Below are 26,152 nucleotides of genomic sequence, written 5' to 3'. Positions count from 1 at the left end.
GATAGATTTAGAGCTATTACCACTATGGAGAACATATTACTCCTACTTTTCTGTAGTGTATTGTTTAATGAGTTGCTTTGTTGGGAAATCCCACTGTTGCCCGAACAGTTTGTGTAACCAAAGAAAATAACAAAAAAAAATAGGACATTGTTGAATGAGTTACTTTGTTGGGAAATTCCATTGTAAATAAAGCTGGAATGTTTCTTCAAGTATGTCCAACACTCAATTTTAAATAAAATGAAAAGGCTATGCTAAAATATTTTATATTATCTTTTAGTATTCTTGAATAATTTTATATTATCTTTTGGTTGCGTAGGCTGTTCGGTTCAAAAGATGGATTGATTCTTCAAGTATTTGTAACTTTTAATTATAAATAAAATGAAAAGGCTATGCTAAAATATTTTTTATATTTTCTTTTGATTGTATAGGTTGTTCATATTTTCTACCAGTTGATTACGGATTATCTATTAAATTGCAAGTTCAACAACTAGATTGTTTCATGAAGTATGTCCAACTCTCAATTAATGAAAAGGCTATTATAGAATTGAGATTATATTATCTTTTGGTCTACCAAATTATAATGGATTATCTTGGGGGAATTTTATAAATAAAAAATTTTCCAAATAATTTAGAACCACATGATATTCAAATTTTGAGATAACCATCAGATGAGATTGTAAAATAATTCAGTAAAAATTCCAAATTCTTTAGAATCACATGATGTTCAAATTTTGAGATAACCGTCAGATGAGATTGTAATATGTTCAGAGATTAGATATTTTCTATTGAAAAACATGACTAGTGCAACAATATCAAATAAAAGGTCTTGGTGTTGAATGATGTGGACACCTGTCATCATTTTGATTACTATTTTAACCACTAGTTGCTCATAAGTTATCTTTTAATTTACATGTTTTTAAGTTGGATTGTTTCTTCAAGTATTTGTAACTTTTAATTATAAATAAAATGAAAAGGCTATGCTAAAATATTTTTGTAAATTTTTATTTGGTTGTGTAGGTTGTTCATATTTTCTACCAGTTGATTACAGAATATCTATTAAATTGCAAGTTCAACAACTATAAAATGAAAAGGCTATGCTAAAATATTTTTTTTATATTTTCTTTTGGTTGTGTAGGTTATTCATATTTTTTACTAGTTGATTACGGATTATCTATTAAATTGCAAGTTCAACAGTTGGATTGTTTTGTAAAGTATGTCCAGCTCTCAATTAATGAAAAGGCTATTATAAAATTGAGAATATGTAATCTTTTGGTGTGCTAAAATAAATTTTATATTATCTTTTGGTTTCTACCAAATTATAATGGATTATCTATTAAATTGTAATTTCACACAAGCTGGAATATTTCTTCATGTCTGTCCAAAATGAAATGCTTTGCTAAAATAGTCCTCATATTATTGGTAGGGTGTACATGTTATCCACCAGTTATTTGAAATGATGTTTTACTATAATGACGGTTAGCAAATGATGGTTGGTAGGTACTATGGAGTCATGTTAGCAACTAGGGTGTCTATCTTTGAAATTTTACTAAATTACATTCCCACGGCACAAAAAAATAAAGAACCCAGACAAGTTGGAAAAGTGAGGGAATTTTATAAATAAAAAATTTTCCAAATACTTTAGAACCACATGATATTCAAATTTTGAGATAACCATCAGATGAGATTGTAAAATAATTCATTAAAAATTCCAAATTCTTTAGAACCACATGATGTTCAGATTTTGAGATAATCGTCAGATGAAATTGTAATATGTTCAGAGATTAGATATTTTCTATTGAAAAACATGACTGGTGCAAAAATATCACATAAAAGGTCTTGGTGTTCAATGATGTGGACACCTGTCTTCGTTTTGATTACTATTTTAACTACCAGTTGCTCACAAGTTACTTGTAATTTACATGTTTTTAAGCTGGATTGTTCTTCAAGTATTTGTAACTTTTAATTATAAATAAAATGAAAAGGCTATGCTAAAATATTTTTTATTTTTTTTATTTTTGGTTGTGTAGGTGATTCATATTTTCTACCAGTTGATTACATATTATCTATTTATAATACTAATCTCTATCTTCAAAGGAATAGATCTTTTTTTTTTTAATTAATATTTATTTAAAAAGACTTGCAAGAACTTAATTACAGTCCTCTCAAGTTTTCACCTAGCATGACTCTAACTTGAAATTTATAAATCCCTTTCTATCTAATTTTAAGTTAATTAAATTTTACTAACTTGGGAAGACAGTTGATCAACTTTAGACTAACTACAAGGCCAAGTATAGTTGTATCCTTTCAACATCTAATTCCAAGACCAATACCTCCTATCACCATGAATCCTACAATATATTGGTCATGCATATATAACGTAGCTTAAGTAGTAATACATTCAAAAATATTTAAAATAATAAAACAATCATAAAAAAAAAAAAAAAAAAAAAATTATCACGTGCAACGCGCAGGTCCACAACTAGTACAACATAAAAACACGACATTTAACTATTTTACCCAAATCCAGAGAACATTAAACCCCACAACAACAACAACAAAAACAACAACGAATAGTGATAACTTTTAGATATTGATGCTCCTATAAATGTAAGTTTTAATACCTGATCTTTCAATTATGAAAACAAAACAAATATTTAGTTAGAAGCTAATAAGAACAATGATTGAATACCTGTTGCCTCCAAATCGGTCTCAATCTCTGCAACTCGGTCTCAATATCAGAACTCCATCACCTTCATCTCGGTCTCTCTCTCACACTCAGTCTATTTCGGAAAACAAATTCAGTCTCTCTCTCTCTCAAACGGACTTGGTCTCTCTCTCCCTCATTTTTTTTTTCAGATTTTTCTTTTTTAATTTTAGTTCCAAAATTTTTTAATAAAAAAAAAGGAGGAAAAACGGCGTCGTTTCAGTGACTTTAACGGAAGCCCCTAACTGAGTTCTAACGGAATCTTGCATTGACAAAAATTGAAAGTTAAAGGACTCAAATGACAAAACTGAAAGTTGAAGGACTGAAAGGAAAAACGCTGAAAGTTAGAGGGTCAGTTTTGGATTTTTACCAAAAAAAAAATTCAAGGCTCCCTATGGGGTTTGACTACTAAAGTAGTAAGTTGCGTCTAGTAAGCTGGTAGAGATGCACGAAACCCAAAGCTAATGGGGGTCTAGACCTCAAGTTTGGGCCTAGGCAATTTAGGGGTGTGCATAGGTAGGGTTGGGTCGGGTTGAGGGGATTTTTTGACCTAACCCACCATGGTGGGTCAAAAAAAATTCAACCTAACCCAACCCATCACATAAGTCCAACCCAACCCACATGGGTTGGGTTGGGTTGGGTCAGGTTGAACCCGTGGGTTGGACAATTTTTTTTATTACTATTATTATTATTAAATCGAGCAGAAAAAAATATATTACACTTGCCACCTGAGTTGATATACAAAATATACATTAATATATAAAATAATATTCCAACTTAGTTGTAAACAAAATATGTTTAAGTATCCAACTGAGTTGATAAACAAAATATAAATGAACTAGTATCCTAATTTACTTATAAACAAAATATACATGAGTTCCTAACTCAGTTATAAACAAAATATATCTAAAATTTTTTAATTTTTTTATTAATTATATAATACATTTAAATATATATTAAAAGAACTAATAGGATTTTATATTATATATGATAGTAGGAACTGAGGAAGTGTTATAAAGCTAGTTTTTTTTATAAAAATTATTAAATATAAAATATATTTAAAAAAAATATTAAAATATGGGTGGGTCGGGTCGGGTTTGGCAGGTTTGTAATTTTATGACCCAAACCCAACCCAACCTGCTATAAAAATAAATAAATAAAAAAAAATAAAAAATAAAAAATAAAAATTGTGTAACCCAACCTAACCTACCAAGCCCTAAAAACTGACCCAACCCGGTAGGTTGGGTTGGGTCGGGTCGAGTTTGGCATGTTGGCCGGTTTTCTGTACACCTCTACTAGGCATATTACTCTATTTAGCAAACCTGATTTACGAACTCCCCTGTGGGAGGAACCAAACTTTCCAGGACTTTTCTCCAAACTTTTTTGGGAGTAAATCTATCAATCCTGTAACTAGATCAGATTAAGGGCACGCTAGCCCATCTTCTTTAAACGATGTCGACAGATCATCCATTACGAGTCCAAACAATTAGGAGCAAACCTAAGTCTTGTAATTCGATAAGTCTAAAGGGCAGGCTAGCCCTTCTTTAAAGGATGTCGGCAGATCATTGGTTATGAATCTAATAGTTACTGAGAGTTCAATAAGTGTATAAAACACCTTGAAGGTTTAGACCCCCAATTTACAAATTACCAATTCAAGCTTAATATCAGACAATTAATGTGCAGAAGATGAACATAAGCTTAATACAGAATTGATAAACAATCTAAACCAAATAAATTCAAATCCACAGCAGAAATTAAATGGAAAAGATTAAGGGAAGAGAGATGCAAATACAAGGACAACACTCGATGTGTTACCGAAGAGGAAACCGAAACCCTCGGCAAAAAACCTCTCCGTTGCCCTCCAAGCGGTAAACAATCCACTAAAGAATGTAGTTGGGATACATGAACAGCAAAAGACCCTCCAAGCCTAATCTATCCCATGTATCTAAGCCCTCCAAGCTCCTACTCCAACGAGGTTACGCCGAACCTATTTCTTCTTTAACTTGCCGGATTCTGCTACTTGACCATAGCATCTACCAATATGAAATTGGTCCCTTCTTAACTGCTTCCCAAACACCAAATGGCCTCCTTACAGATATGGGTATGGTGAGAAAAGGTTTTGGTAATGTACCTCTCAAGGATTTGACAATAGAGAGGAAGAGAGTAGAGGAATTTGAAGAGTCTCTATGTGAAGATTATGGATGAATCAATCTTGTTTTTCTCTAGGGTTTTTCTCTCAAAATTCTCTCTGGAAGCTCTCTCAATATTGTGGGTATAAGGGTATATATATAGTAGGGTGAGAAGGAATGTGAAAAGTCAGTTTTTCCCAAACAGGGTGTTCTGGCAACTTGACCTCACGACTAGGTTGAGTCGCGAGTTCAAGCTGCGAACTAACGGCCTGGCCAACCTGGGACTTTTGTCCTGTAGTGCAATAGCTGGCGCGACTCTTCAGCTTTTGGCATGCTTGGCACGTGTTCAACTTTCTGGCAGCTTGCAAGCCACGAGCCACCTGCAAGATCCAATCGCGAGTCCCTGCTACTTTGCACAATCTTGAGCATTTCTTCACACTCTCTTACACACTACTCTTACATGATTCCCATCTAAATACAGGGTTACTAATTGCTAAAATGCAAGCAAATTTGGCACGGAATAAAGTCAATAAGATAGTTGATAAAATTCAACCTTACAATCTCTCCCTTTGGCTATTCCGTGACAAAACCCTAAAACAAACTCTAGACTTAATATGTGAGTTGGGAACAGTTGAACAAAACTCACTCACACCTAACTCTAGAATCTGATAAGCTCTTGAATCATATGAACAAGTAACTCCTGAAACACAACATCACAATTTGATCATTGTATGTAGAAAACTTGTAAGGCATATGAGGTAAGCACAATGCGATCAAGCAAAATGGAATGAGAAATAAACCAAGGCTTGACCAAACAGGCAATCACTATAAAATAGTGACCACAATGCTCATTCACACTTGGAATGAACATCTGGGCATACAAGTTAATAAGCTCAATGCAAATCACTTGCATACCCAACACTCAAGCAATGCACAATGCTTAAAGTATATGCATCTAGGAACAAAATCCTACTAGGGCACAAGAGTGAGAATACTTAAAGAAAATGCATAACATTTAGCTAGAATTGGCAACAGAACATAAAGGCTGCATAAGCATGGTACAAACCATAAAACCCTACAAATCATGGAAACAAACCCTAAAAGCTTACAAAAGCAACATGGGCACAAAACACCATAAACATATTGAATAACAACTTTAAATATTAACAAACCAAAGTAATGTAAATGTTTTCAAACAGATCCATGAGTGTAACATAAGTGCTTTCAAACAGATCCATGAGTGTAACATAAGTGCTTTCAAACAGATCCGTGAGTTTTTAAACCAAAACATTAACCTAAGTGTTTTGGCATATCAAACCCATAAACTATAATAAACATAAAGTAAAACCAAAGCATAAACAGCTCCCCCTTAAAATGACACTCCCCCTCAAGAGCTGTCCCTTAAAAGTTCTCCCTCTTTTTGACCGGAATGGCCAAAGGGTCACTGCTAGGTGCTGAAGCTATCAAACTTGGCGGAAAGTATGTTGAGCTGATCCTGAAGTGCTGTCATCCTATCAGTATGGTCATTTTGGACCTCTCTGCGCCCATCAATCCTCTCCAGAATGATCTGGAATGCATCAGGAGGTACCTCTAATGAGGTTGAAGCTCTGCTCCTCTTGCCATGGCTTCTGGGTGTTGAAGCTTGTCCTACAGTCATTGTCTCAGTCTCCATTTGGCCACCTTCATCTTGATCACCTACCTCTTCATCACTTGGAAGATGAACTTGAATCCTGATGATGGTTAGCTTGTTGATGGCTGAAGGTGTAGGCATGGGGCTGATATCTTGAGGAATTTCAACACCTTTTTCTCTGAAAAGCCTCATAAGAAGGCTAGGAAAGATCAGCTTGGGCCTAGAGGTGGTTTTAGTCTCATCCACAATAGTGTCAAAGATGTGAGAGCTGATGTCAATGAAGGTTTTCTCCTTAAGTTCCATGAGGAAGATAGCTCTGGCATTGTTGATTGTAGTCAGCTTCCTCACAGGATGCAGATTGAATATCATAATGGTGGTTAGACACCTCATGTCAGTTGGAAATGCGGTAGTGTTGAGGCATCTCCCTTCTCTTTGTCCACCAATACGAGTTTGGACAGTTTCTATAGAGAGCATCCTGTCCTTGTAGTTGGTGAAGTCAGAGTCCTTTAGTCCTTCAAGCCCTAGCACCTCATCAATATCATGGGCATCTATGGTGAATTCCTTTCTTCTAACCCAACGACTCAATTCATCCTCCCTTATCACAGCATTTGCATAGAATTCTCTAATTAAAGGCTCACAAACAACAGGTAGGTCACTCAATAATTTATCCCATCCTCTGCCCTCAAAGCAACTTGGAATGAAGGTGTCCTTCAAATCTCCTAAGTTAACAAATCTTTCTTGAATGATGGTACCCCTCAAGAAAGAATCCCTATATCTACCAAAGTTTTGAATTGACCTAAATAGGTTATGGTTCATTTTCAACCTTTTGTCAGCTTTCTTAGCAGGAGTCTTCTACTTTGTAGGAGAAGGTGCCATCTGTGAACAAGCAGAAAAGACCACAATACAGAACATTAGTAACACGTTATTGTTAAAAATATAGCACCAAATCACTCAATCAAGATACAGTTCAGAGGCAGGTGTAGAATGAGAAAGCTTAAAGCAGAGAGAAATAGAACAACCTATTTACACAACAACTCAAACACAAACATTCTAGGTCACCACACAAAATGCAACACACTACTCGATTGTATAGAAACAATGAATACCACATTTAGCCAAACAATATGTCTATGAGACATATCTAAATGATTATGATATGATCAAACCAACACTGAGCAAACAGTATCCTCTAGGCAATAGCAGCATTCATGAGAATAAGAAACTATAGCAACAAGCAGACAAGACATTATAACCCAACAAACAGAACTAAACCAAATTGAAACAAAAATACTCACAAATAGAGAATATCACAAAAAAACAATATCATATGACAATGTGACCAATAAACATGGGTATGAGATTAACCATACAACATAGAACAGATAATAAACTCTAATAGTGAAGAAAAAAATGAAAGTAACGAGATATAGCAACCTAGCCCAAACAAGATCAATCAAGCCCAAAGACTCAAACTCAACAAACATGAACCCAGCCCATAGATGAAACCACAGATATCACAAAATTCAATAACGAATCACAAATCCAAGAAAATAAAGCTCAAAACATGAAATATGTAGTGAGAGAGAGAAAACCCATACCTTTTTCTTGAAGATTTGAGAAAGAAATGATTCAAAATGGAAGTTCTTTTGAGAGTGACACAGTGAGTTTAAGAGTTTTTCAAAAAAGGAAGAAGATGAACAGTTAGAAATGTTCGAGGGAAAACTGAAGAGGTTTAAAAACTAACCAAGTTTGCCCAAAACATGTGATTTTCGCAACTGAGACAAGTCGTATGCAAGTCGCCAGGACCAACCACCAGAACACTAAAAAGAAAACTTTGAAAAAAATTTCTAAGTGTTTTTCGCAATTGGAAATTCCACTCGCAAGAGAGTCGCAAATTGAACCGCGAAAATCTTTATGTACCCCTCGCAATTGGACCTTCCACCCGCGAACAAGTCGTCAACCTGAGCCACGAAAAGCATGAAAATCCAATTTTTTGAAAAATATTAAGTCTTTTTCGTGACTGAAGCATTTACCGGCCAATGAGTCACCAGCGAGTTGCAAAAAATCTTTGTGATGGACTCGCAACTGGGGTATGTGACTGGTTCTACCCGCGACTGAGTCGCCAGAACAAGGCAAAACAGTTTTTGAACTTTTTGACAATTTTTGCAAAAACAAAGTACTTTCCAAAAACAACTAAAACACTTAAAAATCTTTTTGTGATAGATCAACAAAGATAGAGCATGTGAAAACACATTTAATCAAGTACAATCACACGAATGAATATGGCATTCATTGAACATAGACATGTGTGTTGTATGTGAATATCAAAGATGAGATAGTCCTTAGTCTAATGTGAAACTTCAATGATCAATTCAATCAAGACATACACAACTAGCATTAGATAATGTGATCCATCTCAATTATAGAAATATGCATATATGACCTCCCACAAAGGCTTAAGTACAATATCTTTGAAGCTTTTCATTTGGCTTCATGTTTGACACAAAATTTGATCTATTTGAATCAACAAATCTCATTTTGAGATCAATGCCTGAAATTTTTGATATTTCACTTTGATGAGTTAGCCTTTGGCTTTTTAGGCATCATATACTTTTAATTTTTGGTCGCTTTCCCTTTTTCCTAGTCAAATACTAATATGTACGACAGGCTTTTGCAGCTTAATATCTCTTTTCATTTGGAGATTTACATTTTGTGAGCTCTTTTAGCAAAAGCAATAAAATATAGAGTGGAAAGATATATAGACACAAGTCTATGCATGTCTCAAGATCAACAAAACCATTCACTAATCATTCATGTCAAGGTTGAATATCTATTTACAACAATCACAAAGATTTCAAAATTTCTCCCACAACGATATAAGTGCATAGGGAACAAGCTATGCTCATAGATGCATAAAGCCATTTGCACAACGGTACAAGGTAAAACATATTTTGAGACAAAACTCAACAATGTCGATCAATCTTTTTGGATTTTCTACTTTTTATATGGTTTTTGGATTTTTGACACGCAAGAAGGAAAAGATTGATTAGAAGCAACAATGTAAAAACAAACAACAACAACAACAACAACAAAAAAAACAAACAAACAAACAAACAAATAATTTTCAAATTTCATAATCAATAAACAAACCAACAGTCACACAACATAAGAAGTATTAATGCATGGACATGTGGTAATGCTTATGCATGAGTATCCTTCATCACCCACACGTCAGTTTGGGGTGATATCCGTATAGCATTGGGTACGAGAGTTAGGACTTTCAAACCTTCTAGTGAAGCTTTCCAAGCAGTTGGTGAATGCACCAATCATCTTCATCACGTCCATCATTCCGAGATCAACATTTCAATCTCTTGATAACTCAACACCCCAAGTCCTCTTGTCATTTCTTGGCCTTCTTAGCCTTTGATCACTAGCATTCCTCAATGCTCTCAGCTTATGACAATTGGGTCGGGTATGCCCTTGAAGTCCACAGTGATGGCACACATGATTCATTCTAGGACCTCTTTGCGATCGAGGAAAAGATTTTGATCTGCCTTCAAACCTGATCACAGATTGATTACGGGGCTTGTTCAACACTTGCTAGTCAGTTACATTCTTCTTCTTCTCAATATTTGCCTTTTCAACAGTAGGGGCAACTACAACCAGCACTTTGGCCTTCACAAACTTCACTTCTTTGGAGATGTTCACAGCTGAACTACTTTCTCTGGTGTATCCTAATTCGGTTTTGTCGGAGAAGGTCTTTTGAGAAAAAAGGACATCATCAAGCTTCTTTGTAAAGACTCGCTCCACCTTGGCATTTACTTGAATCACCTAAAACTCAAGGAATTTTACCTTGGTGTAAGCCTCGGTTAACTCGCCATTTAGCGTCTCTATCTCACACTTGGCCTCCTTGTATCTCACTAGAAGACTTTCATAGTCCTCTTCAGCTTTCTTCATCTTTTTCACAGCTGCTTTGGCCACCCTTGCATATTCTCTTGACTTCTCAAGTAGAGAATTGTAGTTCTCTTTAAGACCAGTTGTATCTTCATCTTCTTTAGCATCTGATTCTTCTACAATTCCCATGAATTCCTCATCACTATGCTCCTCAAGTTCTTCCACAAGCAAATTCAAGTCCTCCGAAGACTCAACATGAGCAACAATCATGAATGCTAAGAAATTCCCTTCTTTGTCACAGATATCCTCCAAATTAGAGGTGGAGAAATCTAAGTCATTAAGAGTGGTGGCATACACCTTGCCCTTCGATTTCAGATAATTAGGACATTCCTTTTTGAAATGGCCCTATCCATTACTCAAAACAAGTGACTCCTTGTGTAGATTGGGACTCCTTTCCTTCTCTCTTTTTGAAGTCTTTCTTCTCCTTTCCAGAACTCATAAATTTCCCTTTATCACCAAATTTCTCACTATTTTTGAACTTTAGAAATTTGCGGAAATTCTTTGCAAGGTAGGCAACATCCTTTTCTACTGCATTCTCATCCGATGAACCATGACCTTCTACCCTTTCATTTATTGTCTTAAGAGCCAGTGATTTTCTCTTTCTTTGATTTGGTAATGAAAGTTCATATGTTTAGAGAGAATCAATCAGCTCTTGGACTTTGATTTCATCAAGGTCTTTGCTCTTCTCAATTGCAGTCACCTTTGCATGGAAGCTCTCCAGCAATGAATGAAGAATTTTTCTTACAACTTTTGAATCCTCCGTTTTCTCTCCCAATTTAAACTTGCCGATGACCACTTCATTTAGCTTACTATAGAAAGAGTCAAAGGACTCATCCTCGCTTATCCTGAGCTCCTCAAACCGGGTAGTCAACATTTGTAGCTTTATGTCCTTGACTTTCTTTGTACCCTTATAAGTGGTTTCCAAAATCTACCCTGCTTCCTTGGCAACAGTGATATGAGAAATCCGATGGAATTCATCTGGGGACACACCACAAAAAATTGCGTTAAGTGCTTTACTATTAGCATTTGACGTCGCGAGGGTTGCCTTATCCCAAGTGGATTTGGCTGCCTCTGGCTTTGTCCAACCTATTTCAACAACATCCTAAACAGCTTCACCTATAGAACACAGAAATGCTCTCATCCTTACCTTCCAAAAGGCATAGTTGCTACCATCAAAATATGGTGGAGCATTTAAAGATTGAGACTAGTCCATCTCAATATGGGGTCAAGGATCACACAATGGTAATGAAACCAATAAGAGTGTACGCGCTTTGATACCAATTGAGAGTTCAATAAGTGTATAAAGCACCTTGAACGTTTAGACCCCCAATTTACAAATTACTAATTCAAGCTTAATATCAAACAATTAATGTGCAGAAAATGAACATAAGCTTAATACAAAATTGATAAACAATCTAAACCAAATAAAATCACATCCACAGGAGAAATTAAGTGGAAAAAATTAAGGGAAAATAGATGCAAACACAAGGACAACACTCGATGTGTTGTCGAAGAGGAAATCGAAGCCCTCGGCGTAAAACCTCTCCTCCGCCCTCCAAGCGGTAAACAGTCCACTAAAGAATGTAGTTGGGATACATGAACAGCAGAAGACCCTCCAAGCCTAATCTACCCAATGTACCTAAACCCTCTAAGCTCCTACTCTAATGAGGTTACGCCGAACCTATTTCTTCTTTAACTTGCCAGATTCCGCTACTTGACCATAGCATCTACCAATATGAAATTGGTCCCTTCTTAACTGCTTCTCAAACACCAAATGGTCTTCTCACAGATATGAGTATGGTGAGAAAAGGTTTTGGTAATGTACCTCTCAAAGATTTGACAATCGAAAGGAAGAGAGTAGAAGAATTTGAAGAGTCTTTACGTGAAGATTGTGGATGAATCAATCTTGTTTTTCTCTAGGATTTCTCTCTCAAAATTCTCTCTGGAAGCTCTCTCGATATCATGGGTATAAGGGTATATATATAGTAGGGTGAGAAGGAATGTGAAAAGTCAGTTTTTCCCAAACAGGGTGTTCTGGTGACTTGACCTCGTGACTGGATTGAGTCGCGAGTTCAAGCCGCGAGCTAACGGCCTAGCCAACCTGGGACTTTTGTCCTGTAGTGCAACAGCTAGTGCGACTCTTCAGTTTCTGGCATGCTTGGCACGTGTGCAACTTTTTGGTGGCTTGCAAGCCGCGAGCCACCCGCAAGATCCAGTCATGAGTCCCTGCTACTTTGCACAATCTTGAGCATTTCTTCACACTCTCTCACATACTACCCTTACATGATTCCCACCTAAATACAGGGTTATTAATTGTTAAAATACAAGCAAATTAGGCACGGAATAAAGCCAACAAGATGGTTGATAAAATTCAACCTTACAGTTACAAATAGGATAAATAAGCATGTGTATCCCACGCCTATGAGGCCCACATATTTGTGAGCCGGCATATCAAATAATTTTACACATAATTAGGGTCATCCTATAACTCCATAAAAACTAGGTTGTTCTAATTAATTCCTATTAACACCTCACATTAACATGTTTTGCATTTTTCCCTTATAATTTTTGTGAGAACACAAAAAGCCGGTTGGGCACTATTACTTGATGGCATTTCGTGTCCATTGTTCACTCACAAGCTTCCGATTGCTCTTTTGGATTGTTTTGGAAATGAAAGCTTATAGTTATCCTGTCCCATATCCCTATTAGAGTGTTTCTATTAATCATAATTTAAATGTTAGAAATATATTATCCTATTAGACTTCTAGTAGAGTTCTAGACTAATAGACTTCTAGTACAAGTAGAAGACTTGACTTGCACACAAAGTAGAATTTGACTTGGGCCTATACTAATAAGCTGATATATCTCTAACACCCCCTTTCAAATTCAAGATTAGAAGCTTGATGAAACCTTGAGATTGGATAAGGTTGAAATGATCCCTTGAATGGAGTTTAGCTTTATGACGGTGGTTTGTAGAAGGCAATGGTCTTGCAATTTTGATTCAACTTTTAATGGTGATATGACTATACCGGAGAGTTTTGATGACAGCAGTAAGAAGCCAAAGAAGATGAATGCCGCAAAGAAACACAAAGAAAGACAAAGATTACTCTTAAACACACCATAAAGACAAAAAACCATGGCCACAAGAAGGTGACTCTAATACCATGTTAAATATTAACTATGATATATTTCATGTTGATTATGCTTAAGTATAAAATAGGAACACAAGAACACAAGGGTTACGTGATTCAAACTAATGGCCTACGTCCACAGAGAAAACCCTTAAGGACTACATTTTTATTATATAAGAGGGTAGTACAAAACCTGTGTTATAATAAACCCTAACAAGGGCATATGTAGTAAACTAAACCCTAGATCAATAAAATTTTAGTATAAGTAGGAGATTTGACTTACACACAAAGTAGAATTAGACTTAGGTCTATGCTAATGGGATATTACTTGATGGCATTTCATGTCCATAGTTCACTCACAAGCTTCCGATTGCTCTTGTGAATTGTTTTCAAAATGAAAGTTTATAGTTATCATGTCCCATATCCCTGTTAGAGTGTTACTATTAATCATAAATTTTTTTTTTTTTTAAAAATGACTTTTGAAGAAGAACAAGGCTATTAAAACAATGCTCTCTGGACATCATCATCATCTACAAACTCTTTCTCTCTCTCAAAGCTATTAGATTAAAAAGGATTGGGATGCATGCCAATCAGAAATCAAACAATACATTGACTATTTTCTTCCCTGTTCAATCAGATTGTTTTTGCGACAATAGGAAACAACAATCATATCTTAAATTTTTTAGTGTTAGAGATAGATTTTGCTAGAGGCTAAGAAAAATGTTTGACTATAATACCATGCTACATATTAGCTCTAATACCATGCTGGGTTTACTATAATATAGGATTTGTAGTTCACTCTTATAATAAAGGGTTAGTTTGGTTAGTGGCAGTTCCAAGATATTTAGGAGGTTCAGCAAGAAGATGAATTTTGGATAGAAAATGAATTTTTTATGGTCTATGTGGTTTCTCTATTACAAACCTATTCATAGTACTGGCAAGAGAACAAAAGATAAACTATAAATTCATTTGGCAAATAGTTTCTTAATACAATGAACATACTATTTAATTATTGTCACTAAGATTAAATTTTGAAAATCATTTATTTTTTTCTAAATACAATAAACATATTAATTATTGTTATTAAGTAAACTTTAATTATTATTACTTAGAATACTTTTATCTATTAGTTTAATTTTTTTACACTTTACAATTATTTTATTTAACAATTCAACTCAACTTTGACAACTATTAGTATTTGTAATTGCATTAAGAAAATTTTTGTTCTTTGCCTCTAGCAAAATCTATCTCCAACAGTTAGATATTGCATAATTATATATATGAGAAATGTCAGTGTAAGGCTCTTGTGATTAATTAGTAGGAATTACTCTTAAAAAGAACAATCCATAGTGGGCATTACCTGTAAGGTTGAATTTTATCAACCATCTTGTTGGTTTTATTCCATGCCAAATTTGCTTGTATTTTAGCAATTAGTAACCCTGTATTTAGGTGGAAATCATGTAAGGGTAGTGTGTGAGAGAGTGTGAAGAAATGCTCAAGATTGTGCAAAGAAGTAGGGACTCACAACTAGATCTCGCGGGTAGCTTGCGGCTTGCAAGCCGCCAGAAGTTGCACACGTGCCAAGCATGCAAAGAAGCTGATCCATCATGCCAGTTGTAGCACTACAGGACAAAAAGTCCAGTCTAGCCATTCAGTTACCTCACGGCTGGAACTCGCGGCTCAGTCACGTCGTGAAGCTAAGCCGTCAGCCAGCTTTATTTTAAAAAAACTGACTCTTCGCATTCCACTCTCACCCTAGTATATATACCTCTTATACCCACGAAATAAGTAGAGCTTCCAGAGAGAATTTTAAGAGAAAAACCCTAGAGAAAAACAAAATTGACTCATCCCTAATCTTCATATTGTGACTCTTCAAATTCCTCTACTCTCACCCTCTCCATTGTTACATCCTTGAGAGGTATATTACCAAAACCTTTTCTCACCATACCCACATTTGTTAGAAGGTCATTTGGTGTTTGGGAAGCAATTAGGAAGGGACCAATTTCATATTGGTTGATGCTATGGGTTATAGCGAAATCTGGTAAGCTAAAGAAGAAATAGGTTCGACGTAACCTCGTTGGAGTAGTAGCTTGGAAGACTCAGGTACACTGGGTAGATTAGGCTTGGAGGATCTTCTGCTGTTCATGTATCCCAACTACATTCTTTAGTAGATTATTTACCGCATGGAAGGCAGCGGAGAGGTTTTACACCGAGGGCTTCGGTTTCCTCTTTGATAACACATCGTTGTGTTGTCCTTGTGTTTGCATCTCTTTTCCCTTAATCTTTGCCATTTAATTTTTGTTGTGGATGTGATTATATTTGGTTGAGATTGTTTATCAATTTTGTTATATGCTTATGTTCATATTTTTCAAAAATTTGGGTCTTTATGTTTCTCGTGGCTCAGTATGGCGACTTGTTCGCAGGTGGAAGGTACAATCGCGAGTGGTACACAGAGAATTTCGCGGCTCACATCGCAACTCTCTCGCGGGTAGACTTTCCAGTCATGAAAAACACTTAGAAAATATTTCAAATTTTTTTTGTTTTTAAGTTTTCTGGCGGCTGGCCTTGTCGACTTGCGCGCGACTTGATTTAGTCACAAAAATTGTGTGTTTTGCATTTTAAGGGTAGTTTTTAAAACTTTTCAGTTTTCCCTCGAACATTTCTGACTGTTCATTGTCTTCCCCGTTTATCCCTCTCTCAAACTCACCGTATCACTCTCGAAAAACCTCCATTTTTGCATCATTCCAACCTCAAATCTTCAAAGAAAAGGTATGGGTTTTCCTATTTTTTCTAAGTATTTCATGATTATGACCTTGATTTCTTAGATTTGTGAGTTGTGGTTTTGATTTGTGTTTTCTGTAGTGTCGGATATGGGTTGGGTTCATGTTTGTTAAAGTTTGGGTGTTTGGGCTTGGTTGATCTTGTTTCTAGGATGCTAAATATGGTTGTTATCATGATTAATTTCACTGTTAGAGTTTGTAAACTAATCTATGCTAGTTGGTAAATCTCATACCCATATTAATAGGTCTCATTGTCATATGCTATTTGTTTGGGTTTTTTATGATATACTCTATTTGTGGGTATGATTGGTTCAAAATGGTTGAGCTTAAGTGGTTGGGTTCTATTTTTTTCTTTATTGTTGCTATTGATTATTGATATCATGTATGTTGCTTCTGCCTTGAGGATATTGTCTGTTCTGTGTTGATTTGAACATCTCATACTCATTAAGATATGTCTCATTGACATATGCTTCTTTACAGTTGATTAATGCATGTTGATGTTTGTGCTTGGATATGTGTCCTAGAAATGTTCATGATTGAGCTTTTGTTCTCACTATCTTATTGTGTTAGGCATTAGTTTTGTTTGATAGGTTGTTCTATCCTTATCTTATTTGATCTATCTCTTTCAATGCTTGACTCTCAATTGAATATGGACTGAATGGTTCTATATTCTTTTCAGTTATACTAACATGTTACTAATGTTCTGAGTGTACATATATTGTGCTTTGTTTTGTGGCATTGTCTGCTGTGTTTACAGATGACTCCTTCTCCTACAAAGAAGAAGACTACTGCCAAGAAGAGTGATAAAAGGCTAAAAATGGACAACACCAAGTTTAGGTTCTCTTCAACATTTTGAAAGATACAGAGATTTCTACTTGAGGGCAACCATCATTCAAGAAAGATTTGTAGACTTGATGGATTTGAAGGACACCTTCATTCCAAGTTGTTTTGAGGGCAGAGGTTGGGAAAGGTTGCTGAGTGATTTGCCTAGAGTGTGTAAGCCTCTTATCAAAGAATTTTATGCAAATGCTGTGCTGAGAGAAGATGAGTTAAACTGTTGGATTAGAGGAAAGGAATTCACTATAGATGCTGCTGATATAGATAAGGTGCTGGGTCTTGAAGGACTAGATGACCATGACTTCACCAACTACAAGGACAGGATGCTATCCATAGAAATTGTCCAATCTCGCATTGGTGGAGCAAAAGAGGGGAGATGCCTCAACACTACTGCCTTCCTAGCTGACATCAGTTGTCTAACCACCATCATGATGTTCAACTTGTACCCAGTTAGGAAGCTAACTACAATCAATAATGCCAGAGCTATATTTCTCATGGAGCTCAAGGAAAACACCTTCATTGACATCAGCTCTCACATCTTTGACACAATTGTGGATGAGACTAGAACAACCTCTAGGGCTAAACTGATTTTTCCCAGCCTTCTGATGAGGCTTTTTAGACTAAAAGGAGTTGCCATCCCTCAAGATATCAATCTCATGCCTACACCCTCAGCCATCAACAAACTAACCATCACAAGGATACAAGTTCGTCTCCCAGGTGATGAAAAGGAAGAAGGTGACCAAGCTAAAGGTGAACCCATGGACACTGAGATAGAGGCTGCAAGACAAGCTTCAAGCTCAAGAGGCCAAGGCAAGAGGAGCAGAGCTTCATCTTCATCAGCTGTACCTCTAGATGCATTCCAAATCATCCTAGAGAGGATTGATGGACTTAGAGATGTCCAGAATGAGCATTCTGATAGGCTAGCTACAATACAAGACCAAATGAACATTCTCTCAGCAAAGTTTAATAGCTTTTCCACTCATCAGTGACCCTTTGGCCATTCCGGTCAAAAAGGGGGAGAATTTTTGAAGGGCAGATCTTGAGGGGGAGTGCCTGTTTGAGGGGGAGCCTGCATAAAACTTACATTTAGCAGTTTTTACCTCAGTTTTTACTTTATGTTTTTGTTGTTGGTGTTAGTTTTATGCTTTGGATAATGTTGTCTATATTATGAGTTTGCTACACTTTGGTTAATAGTTTGGTTTAAACTCATGGTTGTTTTTATTAAAACTTTTGAATCTTATGGTACTTGTTTATGGTACATTTTGTACCCATGTTGCTTTTGTAAGCTTTTAGGGTTTGTTTCCTTGTGGTTTGTAGGCTTTTATGGCCATTCCTCGCGACTGGATCTCGCGGGTAGCTCGCAGCTTGCAAGCCGCCAAAAGTTGCACACGTGCCAAGTATGTAGAGTAGCTGAACTGTCATGCCAACTGTAGCACTACAGGACAAAAAGTCCAGTCTAGCCATTCAATTACCTCGCGGCTGGAACTCGCAGCTTAATCAAGTCGCAAGGCCAAGCCACCAACCAGCTCTGTTTTAAAAAAAACCGACTTTTCGCATTCCACTCTCACCCTAGTATATATAGCCCTTATACCCACGAAATGAGTAGAGCTTCCAGAGAGAATTTTGAGAGAAAAACCCTAGAGAAAAACAAAATTGACTCATCCCCAATCTTCACATAGTGACTCTTCAAATTCCTCTACTTTCACCCTCTCCATTGTTACATCCTTGAGAAGTACATTACCAAAACCTTTTTTCACCATACCCACATCTGTGAGAAGGCCATTTGGTGTTTAGGAAGCAGTTAGGAAGGAACCAATTTCATATTGGTTGATGTTATAGGCCATAGCGGAATCCGGTAAGCTAAAGAAGAAATAGGTTTGGTGTAACCTCATTGGAGTAGCAGCTTGGAGGGCTTAGGTACACTGTGTAGATTAGGCTTGGAGGGTCTTCTGCTATTCATGTATCCCAACTACATTCTTTAGTGGATTATTTACCTCTTGGAGGGCGGCGGAGAGGTTTTACGCCGAGGGTTTCGGTTTCCTCTTCGATAACACATTGTTGTGTTGTCCTTGTGTTTGCATCTTCCCTTAATCTTTGCCATTTAATTTTTGTTGTGGATGTGATTTTATTTGGTTGAGATTGTTTATTAATTCTGTCATATGCTTATGTTCATATTCCGCACATTAATTGTTTGATAATAAGCTTGAATTGATAATTGGATATTGGGGGTCTAAACATTCATAGTGTTTTATACACTTATTGAACATTCATTACCCACATAAAAAACATTGATATTATTAATAGCATTCAGGGGTAAAGCAAAATAACAGAAGATAGACCATTATTGTTATTGGCTTAAATACAAACTCTCCATGAAAGCATAAACAGTGTTGCTAAATAACCATTTGCCCAAATCTAAAATAAACAACCCTAATAGGAACAAGAGGGTATCACAAGATCAGACACAATGGACTGAATCTATTTTTGGAGCTACATAAGGTCTAATTATACTCTAGAAAGTAAATCCAAAGACTATAAGACCAACAACAGTTACAGTGGTTCTCCAAAGATTGGGAAAATAAGTACGTCTCAAGTATCCCATACTACTAAGGGTGGCAAAATAAGCCCAAACCCATTTGCCTACTCAAACCCACCCACTCTAATTGAACACAAACCCACCCAATTATTATTTGGGTTAAATGGGCATCAACCCAATTAGACCCAATAATTATTGGGTTTTAACTAAGAACCCAATGAACCCTATTGAACCAAAAAACAATTAACCCAAATTCAACCCAGCCCTACCCCTCTTTCAACCTCTCTAATCGTTTCACTAGGTTTTCAAATTTTAAAATTTTCCTTCATTTTCTTAGCCTCCAATCATGTATTTAGATTCCTAAACCCACCTAAGCAAACCAACTCAGAGAAACCCCAAACTCTTGCTTCACTCTCTCAACAATGGCAGAGTCAGTGACTAACAAGAGTCGCCATGGCTCAGCTATGTAGGCGCAAGACACATTGGTTGGCAGTGGTGGCAGCGCTCATGATTGTTACGACGCATCGCAAAACACTCTGGTGCTTGCACTTCCGGACTAGGGTTACGGCACGCTCTAGGTTCTTAGACACCTCAGCGGTCACTTGCCGAATCGGACGGTTGTATAGAAACTATGCTGTGGAAGCGAATCGGGTCATGGTTCAAAGCATTTGGGAGACCCGGTCCACTTGCTTGCCCACTTCAAAACACTCAAGTTTGAACCAATTGGCTTCGTCCACCGCGACTCGAACTTGCTCCGAGAGTCGAATCGGGTACCCGAGTTCTTCTATCAACTTCTCTTCCAACTCTGTGGCCATTTTTTCGAGAGTGCCATTTCACTGACTTGGCCACTTTGCTTTGTGTACGCAGAGTGAGAGAAAGCATTTTCAGTTAAATATAAATAAAGTTGTCTGTTTGGGTTATGAATGTGTTTTTTTTTTTTTTTTCCTATTTCTTGGGGAGTGTTTGGTTGCTGAGAAAATTAGAGTTTTGTTTTTCCTACATTTTCTTAGCAATTAAATGCGGAGGGAAGATACGGGGTTGCAAAAAATGAGCAGAGGGGTTTAAATTTGTTGGATTTTAGATTATTTATTTAGTGGATGGTGGCAATTTTTTTTTTTTTTTTTTTTTTTTGTTGGAGATTTGATGAAATTTTCCAACCTCACTTTTTGAACCAGAGAAGGATAAGAGATGGAGCCGTGAGATTTGAGTTTTTCACTTTATGGGCATTTTGGGCATTTTGGTAATTTTGATAATTGGGTAATTGGGTGGGTTGGGGTTTACCCATAATAATTGGGTTGGGTTGGGTTGGGTTGGGTTGGATTTGGTGTCACGCCCCAAACCCCAAAGGGTCCAAAGCATGAGAAAGACGTCTCAAGTATCTGTAAATTTTTTTCCTTTTTGACAATTCAATCCACATAAATCCTATCAAGTGCCAACATCAAGAATTATCATAATAATCTCATAGAATATACTCTCAGAGTAAGTCAGAGCTCTAAGCATTAATTACAAGGACCATTGGCCACAAAAGAATAGAGGTTTGAATAAACAATTACATACCAACAACTTGTCCCATCAGTAAGAATATAGTCATAACCACTATAATATACAAAAGAATGAGTCAAGCCTAGTCTAAGATGTACACCATCTAATATATCCATTACAAAAATTCAGCCTCCATCAGTAGTTAGTCTAACTACTATTAGCCACCAAAAAGCTGTCTCAAAAGATTGTTGTCTACTCTAAAAAGTTTATAAAATAATGGCAGAATCCAGTAAGTAGCACATTTAATGAGGGTGGGGGAAATGCAAGTTTCATCTTCAATAATAATAATATGACAAGAATGATCAAATGATAAAACACAAAGTTTCTCAAAGTAAATACCTTGAAACTATATACTATAATCTGTGAGCACTAACAATATAATTTCCAAAGCCATAAAATCTAACATACGGTAATTTATCATAAATATACCATACTACCACATAAACCGGTCAGGGGATCCACCCATTCACAACTGGCATGATATTGTCCTCTCTGGTATGTAGACTCTTGGCCCCATGGATAGCAGCCTCACCCATACCCTCAAGGTTTTTCTCTCCCACCATGGGCAGCAAAGAGAGCGCATCAAATAGGACCTCTCTTGCATGTGGTCTCTTGGCCCCATGGACAGCAGCCTCACCCACACACAATCAAGGAACCTCTTCCCCCCATGGACAGCAGGGAAGAACGCGTCATCCAAAGTGAAAGGACACTGTCCTAGATTTGATTCCATTGTCACAAAGATTACAGAAACCAAATCGGGTGATTATCGAGAAATCACACATAGCATGGTGTTAAAACAACTCACAGGTTACATTACTTTGAAACACATAGTTCATATCCAAGTAGTTTCAGAAAAACCTTAAATAATCTAACTTCCATAAAGTTTGTAAGGCTTTCAACAATTCATGCATTTCCCCAAATGTAATACCAAATATGATGTATTTTCATATATAATAATATATAATAGGGTCACAACAAAATACTTTTAAGAAAACATATATCCATATATAATTTTCCAAAATGTGTTTGACCCAAAAACAACATTTATGCAACATGGTTATTTTCAAAAATCCCATTAAAAAGCTACTTACCTCGCAACCGCAAAATCCTAATTCTCCAAGCTCCAAAGGGAGATTAGCTAGAACCTAAACAATGTCAAGCAAACCTATCACAATGAGCACAATGCTTGAAATTGTATCTAACTACAAATTAGGAATTGCCAAGTAAGAACTTAATTAGGCAAGCCTAGTATTCAACCTCACATGTAATGTATTCTACTTCCAAAGTTTATCAAAACACTTTAGTTTGCAAGGCATAGACTCCCATTTATACTTATAAATCTTTCAAGGTGTCATATCTAACATCAAAACCTCCACACTTTACAAGTGCTTCCCACAAGATTTTTATAACATCATCAAGTGACCCATGACACCAAAATCATAATTTTCTCCAAGACAAACAATTTAAATCTTTAACTAGCCCCAAATAATTAATAAAATTATATTCATCATCTATCACATATTATAACTCAAAACCTCTAAATTTTCACCATAACAAGCCTCAGATAGCCATCATTGTAAAAATCATGAACTCACTCATCAAATACATCCACCAAGACCAAAACTCATACATATAAACACATGAATATCATTTCCAAAGCTCTTAAATCACATGAATAACATTATTAAAGCTTGGGTAAAATAACCTCAAACAAGAACATAATACCCATAAAAAAAGATTTGAACTTTTACCTCAAATAAAATGATGAAGATGCTTTGGAGTTCTTAAGTATTTTTCCGGTGATCTTGCCGGAAAAATGATGGTGAGATGGTGTGGTTTGGAGTGGAGGCCGGCGGGTGAGTGTGTGTGTGTGTTTCAATAAAATGAAAAGAGAGAAAATGAAAGAAAGAAAAGAGAGAGCCAGCCAAAAGAGAGAAGAGAAGTGGGTGAAAATGAGTGGATGAGAATGATGGGTAGTGGGGTTAGGTAGGGGCACATGTGGTCCACAAAAAAATGCTGACTCTACATTTTTTTTTTTTTTTAAAAACTGACGGGATGTTACATTTGGGTTAGAAGCAACTAGTTAAATGGGACTTTAATGGGTAAATGAGTTTTAAATACCCAACCCAATTATGCTCACCCCAAACCCACCCATTTGACACCCCTACATACTACATTGCAATGTTGCGCATAGTGATCACAAAGGTCTTCAGCGAGATCAGCGTAACAGGACTTTCTCTCCGAAATTTCAATGCAAAGTTTATTTACCATTTCGGCAATTACTTCATTGCTACCTAAATCGTTATATATAATATTTTTTTCAATGAGCAACTCCACATCTTCTTTACTGTTGATAAGATAATCCAATATCCACATATGATTGCATGCGAAAGCTTCGAATGGATAATGACATTGCTCCAATAGCATGATCTTTCGGAGAAGGCCTTCAGTATCGTCATCTATTATGAAGCGTGGGATCTTCAACAAAGGTTGTGTATGTTCCAAGCACCCAAAGCCTGTCAAACCCAGCAGGCATTTTAAGAGCCATGAGAAATTGAAGCATGGACTTGTTTTAGTGGAAAGCGACTTGTGGAAGTGTATGTCAAGTGAATCTTCATGCAATTTGAATATCACTCCTGTCTCGTACAGCTTTGTTGCAGTACATGGATTTTTCTTTCTTACATTGAATTCGAGATTATCTGGACAATATGAAAGTCTGATCAAATCAGTGAAATGTTTTACTTTCTCCACCTTCTCCCCTTCTGGGTTTTTCTCGATATAGCGACTAAAATATTTGCAGGCAAGCTGAAAAATGGGCCTTTCACTGTGTCTTTCATAAGATTTCTCATATAACTCCTTCAGAATAAAGAACGGAAGTTGATTCTCAAGTAATATCAAGTCTAGTCGTATATTGTCGTTCACCATTGGATTACTTACAATAAAATCGTCTTTATATTTTTCTCTATCATCAGCCCTCAATAAAACCTCCATGATAAAGGTGGAATCCAATAGAACCATCTTCACGAAATCTTCCTTGCTGATATCAAAGCTCTCTGAATAACAACGACGAATCTTATCTTGGTTTTTTTCAATGATCCCTGCTATTTCCTTCTGGCATTTCCCAGTCCGATCACAAAATTCCTTTAATTTTCTCACTTTCAACGTTTCCATATCCCTCAATTCTTTTTGACTGTCCTCATCCCTTACTTCATTTCCACCGTGGTGAAAAGGGCCTATGGAGATTACCTTTGGAGTGTAGGCTTCTTTATTTATTTTGCGAATTTTCCCGGGAGCCCTATAGATGCAGCACTCAGACCACCGGGCTGGCTCCATGGCAGCTGAAACATCAATGATCGACTCGTCGCAAATAAGATCATTATCCATGACTATTGTAATGTCAATGCCCAGCTCTTTGCACATATGATCATTTTCATGTGAATCAGTAGCAGCAATAGGCACCATCTCCATTGATTGTCAATAGCCGTTTCTCCTAAAGATGTACAAACAATAATCACAAGCAATATAATGGAATCATCCTTTTCTTTTCTTATAACTCAATTTTTATAATAAATGGGGAGACCTGCAGATTCAAACTTTTATTCTCCTTATAAAGAAAACCACATAATGCCATTAAGTTACAAAATTCTTAACCACTAAAATGGAATCCTTTTACAATAGCTTCAATTATTATGCCATCTTTTGCCTTTCTTAAGAATTTTTTAAAACCCACTAGAGTGAGACCCACTCAAAGTAAACAGAAAACAAAATAATTTCGGCAATGGGTGATGAGGCTACAGTCCTATACACCGTACAAGACAAAATACGAGACTAATACATGACCATTTTAAAAAAGAAGTTAGTCTCAGTATACAAACCCTTAGGACAATAATCACAAACCCTGGTGAGAGGGAAATAAAGTTTTGAACCTTTTGTTAGGCCACATACGTCGTACATTCTTTAATTTTGTAGTTATTATCACTTTCATTTGAAGAAAAGGAAAATTAATAGACAAACATTTTTTTTTTTTTTTTTATATAGGATATAGACAAACATTTAATACCTTAAGAAAATGGGTATTTGTGTTTATAGAAAAAATTTCCAATTGCAATATCGTATATTATACCATTAAAAGCACAACACTATAGCAAATATACAACACATTTGACCAGACTGTTAGCAACCCTATTACCTTCTCTCTCAACATGAGAATAACGTAATTGATTAAAAAAACAAAAGCATCGATGTACATCATCTAGCGGTGAACCACAAAAGGACAGCATAGTTTCAATCTCATCCAGTATATAAGCTTGCGAAATTAGTTGTGACAAAGAAGTGATAACCGATCCATCACTGTCACGAACAACCACAAATAACTCCTGAATAGTTCAACCCTGAAAAAATTCTACCATCGAAGTTTACCTTCACCAAAGTTGTCGGTGGACGATGCCAAAGAGCTCGAGGTTGTGGACGATTGAGTTGAGGATGTTGGTTGATATTGAGGAACTCTGCCAGTTGTTGTTCACACTCTTGAATCATCTGTTGCAGGTTGCAAAACGGCAAATGCAAGCGGATCTAACTCCAGTTGGTCCATATCGCCAATGCCGTGTGTGGGGGGTATAAAACTGGGAAACCCATGTCAATGTCTGCGTAGGGCCCAGGGTCCGATCCAAGGAAGGCCCACCCTTTAGCCAAGGGAAAGATCCTCCTCGGCCATGTGAAGGACCCTCCTCGGCCATAAATGTAGCCAAGGGCAAAGGAAGCAACTTGGTCCTGGTGATGACATTTCGGGTCATTTCGCCGAACAGGAAAAGTACTAAAACGATAAAGAACAAGGGAAAGACTGCCATTACTGCAATTAAGTATTCTGTACCTGACAGAGCCATGCTTTTCAGCTTTTACAACCACCCTC

At 36.5% G+C, this 26,152-nt stretch overlaps 2 protein-coding genes across 2 annotated transcripts; both read right to left on the bottom strand.

Moving 5' to 3' along the window:
* Positions 1–6,056: 6,056 nt before the first annotated feature.
* Positions 6,057–23,114, bottom strand: LOC115987651. The gene is made up of 3 exons (XM_031111241.1): positions 22,995–23,114; positions 22,335–22,388; positions 6,057–7,339 (listed from the first exon to the last, which is right to left on the bottom strand). The coding sequence occupies exon 3, from the start codon at positions 7,277–7,279 to the stop codon at positions 6,281–6,283; it is 999 nt and encodes a 332-aa protein (XP_030967101.1). The 5' UTR covers positions 7,280–7,339; positions 22,335–22,388; positions 22,995–23,114; the 3' UTR covers positions 6,057–6,280.
* On the bottom strand, positions 22,389–24,711 carry LOC115985028 (UPF0481 protein At3g47200-like). Its single transcript, XM_031108005.1, has 2 exons — positions 23,512–24,711; positions 22,389–22,445 (listed from the first exon to the last, which is right to left on the bottom strand). Exons 1-2 carry the CDS (start codon positions 24,709–24,711, stop codon positions 22,389–22,391), a joined length of 1,257 nt encoding a protein of 418 aa, XP_030963865.1.
* Between the last annotated feature and the right edge of the window lie 1,441 nt (positions 24,712–26,152).

The sequence above is a fragment of the Quercus lobata genome, chromosome 4 (genome assembly GCF_001633185.2).
Source record: "Quercus lobata isolate SW786 chromosome 4, ValleyOak3.0 Primary Assembly, whole genome shotgun sequence".
Lineage (NCBI taxonomy): Eukaryota > Viridiplantae > Streptophyta > Magnoliopsida > Fagales > Fagaceae > Quercus > Quercus lobata.
Note: the sequence above shows the minus strand (reverse complement) of the source record. Positions and strands in the feature narration are given on the sequence as shown.